The 14714-nt window shown below is 39.7% G+C and overlaps 1 protein-coding gene across 1 annotated transcript in view; it reads right to left on the bottom strand.

Moving 5' to 3' along the window:
* Positions 1-14714, bottom strand: part of LOC121290452 (cilia- and flagella-associated protein 47-like) — a 661534-nt gene that overhangs the window by 90407 nt on the left and 556413 nt on the right. Inside the window, 2 exon segments of the mRNA XM_041210889.1 lie at positions 3680-3774; positions 11065-11224. Of these exon segments, the coding sequence (XP_041066823.1) occupies positions 3680-3774; positions 11065-11224 (255 nt within the window).

Below are 14714 nucleotides of genomic sequence, written 5' to 3'. Positions count from 1 at the left end.
AGGTACAGAGTTGCCAAGTTTACAGTTGGGACAACAAGTTCGCATCCAGGGCCCACAGAAAGTATTTGGCAACCAGTCAACGTGACAAGGATTTATTCAGAACCAAGGTCCCGTGAAGTTGTTCAACACAAAGGCGCAATGCTGAGGTGCAACCGAAAACAAATCAGACCCATTCCAGCTCCTCAACTACCGCACAGTCCTTTGCATCTAGGACAAGATCCCAAATGCAGCCAGGAGCAACATCCAAGAATGACAATCCCACAGATCACTGTGAACAACTAAAGTAACCTCCAGACCAGGTTACCATTACAAGATCTGGGCGTACCAGTAGATTACCTTTAGACTTCAGCAACTCATAGATTCATCAATTCCATGCACTTCTGTAATGGTTGCTAAACATGGACATGTACTGTAAATAGTTATACTTCTTCGGAAGGAGGGAAAGTATCTTTAAAAAGAAAGGGGGATGTTATGGTATGCCTTTAATGGATAATAGCATGACAGTACTCGAAGGGAAATGTGTCATGTTCCTGTCTTAGTTTTGCTTTGAGCAGAGCATACACACACAGCTCTGATGTCTTCAAGCTTTATACCTATGTTCTCATGTGCCTAGTCTTAATAAATGAACCCTCAATGAGTGATTGATGCCTTGTGTCTTATACAGTAAATAAACCCAAGGATTATATCATTATAATAACATGACAGAAAGAGGCCCAAGAGGTCTGAGGATGTCTTCAAAGCATTTCCCCAGAATTGAGTGGGAGCAGAACGCCAGAGAGATCAGCAGGTCAGAAAGAAATTTACAAACCTCACACACATGGCTAAGATCAGTAAATGCATCTTCACATCACATTTCATTCATACCAAACCACCAGTCTCTCAAGCTGCTCAATGCACCTCACCCCTATAACTCACCCAGCAACGCTCAATAGCATTCAGGACTCACAACTAATATTCATATCCTCCACCTCAGCCACACACATCTTCCAATGAAGTCAGCCTTACACCAGCCTCTTGCTGTTTAAACAGAACTTCAGCTGTTCAGCAGAAGCAGGCACATCACCCAGGCACCTAGCCGCAAAATCACAGACATTCTGCCCTCTCTTTAGCAGAAGCAGAGCACCCATATCAAGAGAGAGTCATAGGGGACTGGTGGGGGGCTGCCACGACTACATCCACACACCCAACTGAGGAGATGGTGCTCTGCATCATCAGACTGGCAGCAACAGAGCCCATGGCATCTTTCGCTGCAAGAATATTGAGGATAAGGGTGAGTTACAGCCTTATACTTCTTATCAACTCCTTAATAATCCTGAAATTTGCCATAAATTGAAAGCAGTAGATGGTTTCCTGCTTTCTTAACAAATTCCCTCCCTCACGCGTATCCATCCCTTCTACTTTTATGTTTTCAGATTTCCAAGATCTATCACCTGGTCAGCATCAACACAGCCAGGTGGGAGAGAGAAGGCAAGCACACACCAGTGATGAGGAAGCAGCACCATTTGATCTCACAATCCTAAGCTACCTGCTCAGATACTGGCATTGTACGTAGCTTAGAGACTACTATAGAGCCAGGATAAGTAGACGGTGTTTAACTGGGCACAAGTGAACTGCAGCTAAGCAGGGAGAAAGGATGCCTTGTGTGCCAGAGGAGTTCTGCTGCAGGGGACTTGGATGAAGAGTTAAATGGGGCAAAATACTGAAGATTGTGGATGACCATGCACACGCAGCTGTTTGGTGCATTGACAGGCCTACAACAGATCATCCAATCACTGTCAAGGAGCATGGAGGAGTCTGGTTCCAACTCGTCAGCAGGCATTGCATAGAGCCTGGAGTCCACACAAATAGTCTATGCGGCAGTGTGCCCTTATGTCAAAGAAACAATTCCGAATGTAACTTATAGTCCAGGTGTTTCCTTTTTGTTCTTTGCTTTATACTGTCTATACCATATGATGTGGTTAAGGAAGATTCCATGTAGTTATCTTTCATGCGACATCCAAAGACTGTCCAAAATCTATTGAAAAACAGTCTAAGGATTTCAAATGTCATTATTTTTGCATTTACAACAGTCTATGTATTGTGCAAATCAGGTATTGTAGTACTAGTTTCTTGGGGCAGGATTTTGCCCTTGGTGGGGTTGTTTGGCGGGGGCAGTTGGGAAGCTGACCGCCACCCACGATCGGCTCTGCACCGCAATTTCATGCGGATGGGCTAATTAAGGGCCGCCCTTCGTGGATTACGAGCGGCAGTGCTGAGCGTGCCTGTGTGGGCAAGTGGAGGTGGGCGAGCCGGGCCTAGTGCACAGTTCGCATGTGCGCGAGAAAGAGCGCTTCAGTGTCCCTGAGGCACGGAGCTGCCTCAGGAAGATTAAAGCACTGTGTAAAGAAAAAATGAAGAGAATAAAAAGTTAATAAAACATATCCCCTCATGCGACTGTCACATGAGCTGAGATATGTTTTTAATTAAAAAATAAAGTTTTTATTTAATGTTTATTTGCTTAAGGAAACCGCATCCCGCTCATGGATAAGGTTTCCTAAAAAATGTAAAGGCCGCTTGGCTTTTTGCCTGCCTGCCAACCGTTAGGTTGGACAGCTGCGTAAATTTGAATTTAAATTGTTAATGACCTTAATAGCCAACTCTGGCACAGTTGGGCCGAACGAAATATCGCAAGACTGTGCGGTGATGTCAGGATGCACGCCCGATGTCATCGCGCATCATTTTATGCTCAGGCATGTCAGACGCACACCCAGGCGTCGAGCGTAATACTCTGCCCTCGGTGAGTCATTTTGCTTCTGTATGATAATCCTATATGTAAATACATTTAATCCTAGAGGCAGAAATTTCCGGCCCTGCCCGCTGCTGGGAGCATCCGATGGACTTTGGCTGGGCTACCGAATCTATCACGGCAGGTCCCACCCACAACGGGGCTGTAAAATCCCGGCCTAAGTTTTGGTCTGAAAATATTGTCGTATTTCACACATTTTGGAGCAGACAAGAAAACATGGTAACCAAATTATCTCCTGTGCACCATACTGTAATTAAGGGGTAATTGTTGGTCCTGTGATATGCTATCCTACTTATGGCATACATGAGGTTTTGGTTCACAGGAAACCCCAGAGTAAAATGTCTGTGGAGCTTTCGGATCTCTTATGATTTTGTTAGAAGATAGGTGGAAAACACACAAAGTAGTATAAATTGCCATTAGCATTAGATAAAAGTGTTTGGAGAAAGCCTGACCTATATTCATAGATACATATAGAACACTCAGGGTAATAAATACTATAGTTATTTAAGAGAAAACACAAAGAAGAAAATGTGCACAATAACCTTCCATAAGTTGTCTGTGTAAGGTTTAAGACCATCAAAGGTTCTTGCATCTAGCTAGTCTGATCAGCAGCAAGCCAACACAGTAGTACTTCTGCATTGCTGACAAGGCTAAGCTGATCATTTTGGGCATTTTTACAATTAGATCTGCATTTTATTTTTAGAGACTGCATTCCCCAGTAAAGATCATTTGTCATGAAAGACAGTTTCAACTGCTAGTCTCCTTGCCAAGTATTTGTTAATGGGTTAAGTGCTGTACTGTACTTTAATAGTTTGGCCTGTTATGCTGTAGGTTAACCCACTTACCTGTGATTGGTGACATAACACTGGAAACAAATATCCTTTACTTACTTACCAGGGGACAGTTTTGTGGACATAGCTTCAGGGATACCATAAATTGGATATAGCCATCGAATTCCAGAAATGCCTTCCCCTTGTGATCGACAAAAGCTAAACAGGAACAAATTATTTTTATTTTCACAAAACATATCGAGCAACATTGGACTGAAAGCTTCAATCTTTTCACTCTTCAATCTCAATGTTTATAGTGGCAGCACAACTAAGCCAATAAGTGAGGATTGGAGGCAGCAATGGGGAATGGGGTGGGGAGTGGTGGGGGGTAATTTTCATGTCTACCTACTAGGCAGTAATCTTGTGGAGCAGATTGCTTGTCTGCTTTATTCTCATCCAATTAAAATCTAACTAACCCATACCCCTAAGCCTCATCCGATATCTTTGTCAGTTACTCACAATTCAGTTTTCTGTGCACTTTTGGAACTGAACCACTGGCAAAAATAACAAATGAGTTTGAGGTCACCTTTGCATCATGGAAAGTGTCTGGAAGATGAAAGGTGGGTTAAGGATCGTAGGCAGCAGTCCATAACCAACAATGGACCACCATGCTGGGAATAGGGGATGTGGGGAGTGGGAAAAGGAAGATTAGGACTAATGAAACACAGGGAATGATATAATCTGTGAAAACTAAAGATAAAAGCAATTAGGGAGTTTCTTCATAGATGAGAGGTGAGGAAACAGAACATGTGGGTCAACGTGCAAGGGCAGAAGCACTGAAGGTAGATGAAGGATGAGGGTTATAGACAATGCAGTTGGGAAAGAAGATTTGGGGGTCGAATAGAGATCAGAAATTCATGGGTAAGCTATGAATTGGAGTATGTCACAGAGGAAGGCATTAGTTAGCAAAGAAGCTAATGGGAAATTGGATGTTGAAGATTGGAATGACAGTATTGAGGCACAGAAGTGATGGGGTGTCCTGGGAACAAGGGTGTTATTAGAAGGGGTTGGGAGGCAATAGGAATTTGGGCATTGTGGATAAAATAGGATTTGTAGGAACAAATGTCTTGCATTCTACTTCATGTGCTTTTCCTCACCCTGAGTCCTAACCCATCATCCTAGCCAAATCCATTCAACAACACCCCCCTTCCTTTCACCCGATGTCCAAAATCTTCCTATAGCTCTGGATGTATCCCTGCTAACATGTAATCCCTACCAACTAGCTCCTGTACTTCCCAATGACAAAAAAAGAGAAAGATAGAAGAAAAATATAAAAGAAAAAGATCAGGGTGTGGGAAGAATGACAAGGCAACACAAGAAACAAGAAAAGACAAGTAAACACAAAGGCATAGAAAACCAGAAAGGCACAGAAAGCCATAACTGGGAACATGAAAAGCCAACCAGCAACATCAAATATCAGAAACATGTAAACTAACTATTCATTGAAGCCAACTGGAATATCTTCTCATTTTTTGCAGAGTTATTTGGTCATAGATGAGATTTATATTTGCAATGAATGAGCATTCACAAATTGAACAGTGGATCCTGGAACCAATAGTTGGGAGTCTTGATTTTTCTTACTCAGACTTACTCAGCTGGTACCTACATTCAGTATCAGCAATGTAACAGGCCTCATAGTAGAAGGTGGATGGTCTTCCACCATACTTTTTTTTTTATCTTGAGCAAATTGTTCTCATTTATTGATGTCTGTTTGGCACTGTTTCAGAGTAGCTTTTAAACAATCCTGGCCACTACAAAACTGTTTTCCAGTTGTCAATACAACATAAAAGATCTCTGTGTGACATGAAACACACAGGTAATAAGGTATGATATACTATAAGCAACATCAAGGGACAGTCATTTTTTTAAAAATGTCCCATTATTTTTATCTATTAGTGTTGGAAAAATGGACCTCCATGACTTTTAATTTTTCCCTCTGCCAAAAGCTTAATCTTTCTCTTGCTAACCTATCCCGTTCCCACTCTCTTCCTGACCCTTTTCTGTGGCTTACAGTAAAGATGTCCAAAGGGTTCTACCAGAGCATTATTACTGTAATCCTGATCCGATATAAAAGCTAAACAAATTAGATATGTGTCAACTATGCTAAGACACTGCTGTAATAATGAGATACACAACTTTTTCATTCTTTAGCCTTTACAAGGATTTAACACAAGGTTGCCCGTTGTCTCCATTGTTATTTACCATGACCCCTACTTATGATCAACACACCCTCCTTTTCTCAGTTGTTTCTCTGTGTCTTCCTCAATCCTTAAATCTCATTGGGTTAAGGACTGTTGGTCCCAACATTCACCAAGGTTCCAGATGCTCCATTGACCTCGCTGCCTGCTGTCAGCTGGCACTTCCAACTATTTGTAGCACAAATATATTTTGAGCTAAACAGTGAGGAAATATGTCTAATTAATGGGGCGCACTCTGAAATGTCCCACTTCAGCAAAGTCCGGGCCAATGACTAGATAAAGATGGCAAACCACAAATACATTGTTTAAAACAAACATTAGGGGCAGGATTTTTAGGTTGCCGAATGGGCACGTTCAGCAGGCCTGGGAGCAGCTGGGGAATGGACTGGTGACTGCGATTGGCCCCGGACTGCGATTTTACACTGGCTGGCCAATTAATGGCCAGCCAGCGTGAAGCATGCACTGAAATGCTTAATGCTGCCAGGGTGGGGGCAGGAGGAGGGTGGGCACTGACATAAGCATGGGCGAGCGCTGAATGAAAGCTCCCTGAAGGCATACAGCTGCCTCAGAGAGCTGAAGACTTGAAAACAATTAAAGAAAGATTTTAAAATCAGGAAAAAAATGTCCAAGCGTCACAAGCAGTCACCTGAACATATACATGATAAAAATGCTGTCCATGGATTTTTTTTAAAATTAATAACTGAAACCTCATCCTTTCCTTGGATGAGGTTTCATGAAAAATGCAAACTCCACCTAGCCGATTTGCCCATCCGCCAACCATAAGGTTGGAAGGACCACAAAAAAATGGAGACAATTGCAACTTTAATTATACTAATTGGCCTCTTAATTGGCTTCTGATTTTTGCACGTGCCTACCGGCCGAAATACCGTGCAAGCGCGGGACGACTCACCCAACATCACCTTGTGTGATTTCACTTCCGATCCGGTTGGGCATGCGCCCACATGCCAACCTAAAAATTCTGCCCTAGGTTTTTTTCCTTCCTCAACATAAACTTTTTGCCCAACTTCAGAATTTTTAAAACATGAAAATTAAATTTTAGGTCAGTTAAATGGACAAATTAATCACATTAAATGACTACTGTGATAGAATTAGAATTGCACTATGGAACTCCTTTGCCTGCCTTCCTCCTTTCCTGAATGAGCTGACTTTTGAAGCAATACAGTTCGAATGGAGCTCACATATGCACAGTTGAACATGGAGATACAGAAGTTGCTATTAGTCGTTCCCTGCCCCTCCACATGGTGCACTATTGAAATCCTGCAGACAGCATCTTTAAAAATCAGTCAACTGACAGCAACTTCCGTTTTATGTTGTGATGTCACTATTAAAGATCCCTGAAATAGTTCCGCCTTGTTAATGATTTGTAACTTGTAACTGGTTTTTAACAGTGTAATAAGTTGTAACCACCATTTAACAACCTCTCTGGTGCTGGAAAGCTAATTTCATATTTGTGTGATGTCAAATTTTTCCATTTTGATAAAATTCAATTGTTTTTAATGTAATAAGTTATCTTTTTGAAGTTTGTGATATTTAAAGGGCAGAATTTTACGGCCCCTCCCGCCAGCTCGCCACATTTTACATCCCTGCCATGATGGGGCCATCATATCCATTTAAAGCTTATGATAATTCAGCTTCTAGCATCTACGTCCAAATCTTTATTTCACTTTCTGTAAAATTTATAAAACTTGAAGGATAATTAATGCATTTTACTTACTGGTCTCCTGTTAGTGAGAATTCTTCAACGTGACTTGCTGCTTATCCGGCTTGGCTACTGTTATTGGATACCTGGAGCTCCCTTGACTTGGCATGAGATTCAAATTAATGTTGGGAAAAGTAAAATACATGCCACAGAGATTGCTGGATCTTTGTGGGAATCTTGCTTCATGGTGAGCAATGTGCTTAATTGCTTCACCGCTGACCACAAAATTCAAGCCAATAAAGACGCTCTGTAACCCTCCCTTTTATAGCAAAGGAGCAGCATCCATTTTAGTAAAGAGTCAATTACAGACAAAATGGACTTCTCAAGAGAGACTGGTTACATAGCAACACTAACAGATTGTCATCTACTATTGTCTGATAGAAGTAGGGCTGTTCTGTAATTGGAGTTGAGACAAACACTTGAAGAGGAGAAGAAGGGAGCTTTGCTCTGCACCCAACTGTACAATGCCTGACCTGACAATGGTTAATAGTGACAAGGTATGCCCTAAATGGAAAGTGTTTTATTCTCCAACACTAGTGATGCCCATTTTCACAATAACACAGTTCACAAAAAAACAGAGAAGGTAAAAATAGAGCTGACACAAAGTTTGTTGTAATATTGATATTCTGCCACAAGATGTCACTGATATAATTAGTAAATAATGTATTATATGTAGAAAGCTTGCTAAAGACACCTAGAGACAGTTCATCAATACTGCATCAATTTTTAATCTCTTTGGCTTCTTAAATTCAATATTGGACTCCTGAAAAAAAGGGAAGTGAATTATCTTCCTAGTTCTAAAATGCTTATTTGAATAATACTTGTAGCTCAAGTATCTACTCTTTACTATAGATTTTAATCCTTTCACCCACAAGTAATGAATTTTGAATAAATTTAGGAACATAGGATCAGGAATAGGCCACTTAGCCCTTCAATACTATTCTGTCATTCAATGAGATCATCGTTGATATGTGACCTAACTCCATAGTGCGCCATTGCCCTATATCCCTCAATACCTTTGGTTAACAAGAATCTATCGTTCTCAGATTTAAAATTAACAATTGATATAACATTAATTGGTAATTGGGGAATAAAGTTCCAAACTTCTACAAGCCTGTGTGTGTAAAAGTGTTTTCTAATTTCTCTTTTAAATTTTAGATTATGACCCCTACTCCTACACTCCCCAACCAGCAGAAATAGATACTCTCTATTTACCCTATCTTTCCCCTTAATAACTTGAAAACTTCAATCAAGCCACTCTTTCACCACCTATAGTTACATCATCGATAAGACTGCCTATTTCCACCTCTGTAACATAGCTTAACTTTGCCCCAGTCTCAGCTCATCTGTTGCTGAAACCCGCATACATACCTTGTTGACTTGACTATTCTAATGCACTCTTGGCTGATCTTCCACATTCTAACCTTTGTAAATTTGTGTTCAATATTAAACTCTGTTGCCCTCTTCTTAACTCACACCAAGTCCCATTCACCTATCACACGTGAACTTGCTGACCTACTCCTGGTAAAGCAACATCTTGCTTTTAAAATTCTCATTCTTGTTTTCAAATACCTCACCCCACTCAATCTCTGTATCTCTACCAGCCTCGTAACTCTGAGATTTTTGTGCTCCTCTACTTCTGGCCTCTTGAGCATCCCTGATTTTAATTCCTCCACCATTGGTGGCTGCACCTTCAGTTGCCTTGGCCCTAAGCTCTGGAATATCCTCCCAATACCTCTGCACCTCTCTAACTTGCTTTCTTCCTATAAGACACTTCTTAAAATCTACCTGGTTGACCAAAATTTTGGTTGTCTGACATAATATCTCCTTATGTAGCACAGTGTTATTTTTTTAAAATAATGCTCCTGCGAAGCATCTTGGGACATTTTATGATTTTAAAGGTACTAACTGAATGTAGGAAGTTGTTGTTAGCCATCTAAATTCCAGGGAATACAATTTTAGCTTGTGTAATTTCTCCTCGTAATTTAATCAATGGAGTTCTAATATCATTCTGGTAAATCTAAGTTGTACTCAAGGCCAATATATCCTTTCTAATGAAGTGTGGTGTCCAGAATTGCTCACAGTATTCCAGCTGTTCACCATTTAAAAAGTACTCTATTCTATCCTCTTTAGGTCCAAAGTGAATGGTCTTACGTTTGCCAACATTGAAATCCATTTGCCAGTTCTGCTCATTCACTTAAGCTATCAATATTGGTTTGTAATGTTATGCTTCTATCTACAGTATGTACAATATCACCTATCCTTGTATCATCAGCAAATTTAGCTATGTGGCTTGCCATTCCAATATCTAAGACATTAATAAATATGATGAATAGTTGAGGCACAATACAGATCCTTGCAGGACACCACCAGTCATGGCAATTATCGCACAATAATAATTAAACATTAAAAAGAAAAGTAATGCTATAGAAAATAAATTTACTTCTGTTAACCATTTGCTAGACAGAGATGACAAATCAGCTGTACTACTTGGGCCTGTATTGAGGTTGGACAATTAGAAGTTTAAAGGCCCATGGACTGCACCTGAAATTCGCCACCTTCTGCACTGGCAAGTCTCCTGAGCTCTGAGAAATGCCCTCTGGAGGCATTAAATGAAAATGCATGTTAAATTTATTAGAACAGCCCCTTATTTCCATGTAATTATGATGTTAAATGTTTTGTTAAATCGTGAAGTGGGAGGGTTGGAGCTAAGTTGTCGTCGTGCTTAATTTTTTTTCTGATTTTGTTACTATTTGCCTGCCAATCAAGCACCTGCTCATTATCCCTTCTCTCTGGCTCCTGCTGCTCACCCAATTTCCAAACCAGATCAACAATTTGCCCTTAATTCCGTGAACTTCTAGCTAACAGTCTCTCATGAAGAACTTTATCAAGTACTTTCTGGAAATCCAACCTTCCTCTGTCCTTTACTTTAGACACCTAATCAAAATGACTTATTTGTATTAAGTTTCTGTTCTTAAATCTTACAGGATCTGAAATTTTTTATCAACTTAAAAGATCAGTATATACAGAGGCTCAATGTCCTTTATCCCTTTTAAACACAATCCTATTCTCACTTGAATATTTAGCGGCTAACATTTTAAAACTAGAACCTGAAAACTCATGGTCAGCACTGAGGGAAATTAATAAATTACCCACAAAGTGAAAATACATAACCATCTCCTAGCCAATCCCAATGTCACCCCGTCAGGTATTGTCCACGGGGACCTTTAAACTTCAAATTGTCCAACTTCAATAAAGGGCCAATTCTTACAGCTGATTTGTCATTTCTCTCCAGCAAATGGTTAACAGAAAATACTTATCAACATAGAGATTTTTGACATTCGGGTAAATTTATTTTCTATAGCATTACTTTTCTTCTTTTTAATGTTTGATTATTGTTGTGCAATAATCTACAGCCAGAACACATCTCATCCAGTGTTTGTATCAAGAGTAGCAAAATAGCTTAATCTGTTCCATTGTTCCTTTAAACAGTTATTGAAACAAATATTTATGTTCATTTATTCATCTTACCTTTTCAGTTCGCTATTGGTCACTTTACCCATTTCATAAGGCCAGCTACTTCCATTTTGCTTCTTAATTTGGACCACCACCAGCCCCTCATATAACACCATATCATCAGGTGCAAAAACCAGCGGAATGTCCAGTTTCCCTTTCGGGGGAAGTAATATACCTATTCAATTGAACAACATGTACAGTATTCATATGTACTATTAAAAAAGCTTAAATTTCAGAAACCAAAGATATGTAATTCACCTACAGTTATTTCAAATTTGACAAATTTAATTTTACATATTAGATACTGTAAATGACTTGGTAGAACAAGTTGCCAACTGATAAAGAAAGATGATACTGCATGTAGACAGATCAGTCGATATGCAATTTATGCTAGTGATAATGATAGATGTGAGATGATTAAGACACACTTTAAATTTAGGAAGCTATGCAAGTAATAAATTGTAAATTATCCTGATACAAAGTGGGGAGAGGAGTTGCATAAAGGTATGAAATTGTAAATCTGCCCTACACATTTGCAAAGATGTGAAATAGTTCAATCTACATTTTATATGTCTATGTACTGTTCAGAGAGCAAAGAGTAAAAGAACAGCTTGAAATAAACAGGTGCAGTGAGTTCAAGAACTATTCCAAGTGATTGTCCTTCACTTCCAGAAACATTATTATCTCAAGGATAAAAACAGAAAATGCTGGAAAAACTCAGCAGGTTTGGCAGCATCTGTGGAGAGAGAAACAGAGTTAACATTGAGTCCGTATGACTCTCCTCCCTTCCCTTCCTTGACCTGTCTCCATTTCTAGAGATGGACTGTCTAGCAATATTCATTACAAACCCGCCAATTCCCACAGCTGCCTCAACTATAGCTCCTCATGCCCTGCTTCTCCTGTAAAGGACTCCATCCTATTCTCCCAGTTGTTTTTATTTCAGATTTCTAGCATCCGCAGTATTTTGCTTTTATCTTAGTTCTCAAGGACGTATGAATCAAAGCCAAATATTTATATATTCTGCTTTTCATTGCACAAAATGGACCTCAATTCAATCACATTTACTACTTTGGGCTTTTGATTGCCCCTTGCCCTAAATAAATGATCCACTATAGTGCTGAGGTTAAGTAAGATAGGAAAATGTTTGTTCTGAACTGTAAATTAAACAATAGCATTCCAGAAGATCTATTTGACGTATTTAAGAACAAGTTAATTTAATACAATTTACACCCTCCCAAACTGAGAGCTGCTCATTAAACTTCTCTCTCAATAACAAACAAACCTACTAAGTGGTGATTGATATCATATCTGATCTAAATGTATTTCTTATTGCAACTGATCACAAACCTGGGGAATATTTCACTCTTCAGTTCTATTATTTTTGTTAATAAACACCTTGAAAATCTACACTGTAAACATCCTTCTTTTTATTGAACAGTTTCAGTCTTTCTGTAATGGGCAAATATGGTTGACTGGAAATTGAGAAGCTCCTAGTTTTGAAGAGATCATTGGGATTGCAGGTTTTGGAAGAGGGAATCGTGATTCTCATAGGTATAGTTAAGGGTCTTGGAAGACAATGCAGGTCTCAGTTACCTTATCGTGTATCTTGGGATATTGTGGGTCTTGAGCTGGCAGTCACAAGTCTTGTGGGAGTTATGTTGGTGGCTTAGGGAAGAGCAATCAACAGCCTTTGGGGGAGGTGGGGGAAGCGTGGAGGTCAAGTCCTTTGGGAAGGGATGCTCCAGATTGGGAAGCGTTGAGGTTGGGGCTAGAGGGAAATCTACGTTTGTGGGTTCTGGGTTCGGAGTCAGGGGCCTTGGGAGGGAGGGAATTTGAGGATTCTGAAACAATCAGGATTGTGGTTTATAGGTAAGTAAGTTACATTTTTTCTGCATGCGATCTGTAAGGTTGGTTTCCCCACAAGAGGCCTGCGATGGTGCTGACTGCTTTGAGTAAAACTGATGAAGAATCAGGGCTGCAAGCATATACTAAGCCCCTTATTGACATTTTACCTTCTGCAGGCCTAGATAAAGAGCACCTCTTGTTTGTCCATGCCCAATTTGGGAATCTCAAAATTTGAACAACAGATTAAGCAAACTTTTTAACACTGTTATGATGCTGTGACAATGCAAGTGGTATTTTCCATCAATAGGATGCTGTTGTCAGTCCAAAAGATGTCCTGTCTACTAGACAACTGAGCAACGTTGCGTAAGAATTTTAGTGTTGGTGTGATGCCAGCTACATAGGCCTTATGCCCCAATGATTCGCTGATCAAATCAAATAACATGTTCCTCCAGCTGTTTGTAATAAACAGAGTAAAGACTGTACTCATGCTTGTAAAACCCAAAACAAAATATCTACTGTTCGAAGTGATTCCATGATTGGTCAGCACTTGCTGAATGATCCTGAGTGTGCTAATAGCTACACTAACAACCAATTTAAAATAATCAGTCGAGCTTTTAACATGCCTCATTTACGCTTGCTAGAAATTATTACATTCATATGCAGGGACCTGTTCTCTGCAAACAAACAATATGTTGAAGCCTTGCACTTTTTTTTTAATTACCCAGAAGCATGGGGAGCCTATAGTTCCCCAATGCTTTTTCCATGCAAATGAAGCTAATCAGAGTCCTCATGAAACCAATTAGCACCCCTTTTTTCCTGTGGTTTAAACTGTGTGCTCATTTGAAATTTGGCATTCTTGTATTTGTCCTGATAAGTGCAAAATGAAAAGCTTTGGCAACATGCCTCTCTTTTCATAAATATGAATCTATTGTACAAATACATGACTCTAAAGTCCTAGAATATCCAACTGTAAAACACTGAAATGCTTATTTCATTCTAAGAGCAAGGAAGATGGCCTAGAATTTGAATGAACTATAACCATCTTCCTCCCAAGTAGACTAAGTTAAATACATTATATTCCACCCTCTTGCTTTTGCACATATCAAATGAAAAAATAATAAACAAAAATATATTTTAACTAAATAAATGTTTTAATTTATAAAACCAAGAAAATTTGTAGGTGTCCCATGCATCTTTGTTCTCTACTATGCATTATTTTCATATTGAATTTACACTTATCTGTACTGATGTAAACTTGATGAAGAAATCTGCAATTATATAGCAGTTACTGGCATCATATTTGAATGGTACAAAGAGGCAGCATAGGTTTCATTGTTAATAATACCTTTCTCCTTCAATTTTCTTCATGCCTCCAGGAAAAAACTGATTCAAAATGATACACAATTTCATATGATTCTAGACAATTGGTTGATCTCTGAACAAATAGGCCCAATGCTCACCTGATATTAGGATCATTTAAGTTACACCGGTAAGCTCTGAACATTTCATAGGTGTCCCAGCTAGCTTGTTGGCAAAGAAGAATCAACACCTTGCATTTATACAGTGCTGTTTAATGCAATAAAAATTTCCCAATGATCTTCACAAAATGTAATCAGACAAAAACATGAGGCGGAATTTTATGGCCCTGTCACAGCAGGGGTGGAGCCGGAAAATGCGGCAAGCCATTTAAAAGTCCATTGACTTTGGCGGGACATTAAAATCCCACCAGAAGGAGGGGCCATAAAATTCCACCCATGGGGCAGGATTTTACCGTTGGCGAGCAGGGGGTGGGGTCCGCTAGCCAACGCGTAAAATGATGC

Source organism: Carcharodon carcharias, chromosome 18 (assembly GCF_017639515.1).
Source record: "Carcharodon carcharias isolate sCarCar2 chromosome 18, sCarCar2.pri, whole genome shotgun sequence".
Lineage (NCBI taxonomy): Eukaryota > Metazoa > Chordata > Chondrichthyes > Lamniformes > Lamnidae > Carcharodon > Carcharodon carcharias.
This window is presented reverse-complemented; position numbering and strand designations above follow the sequence as displayed.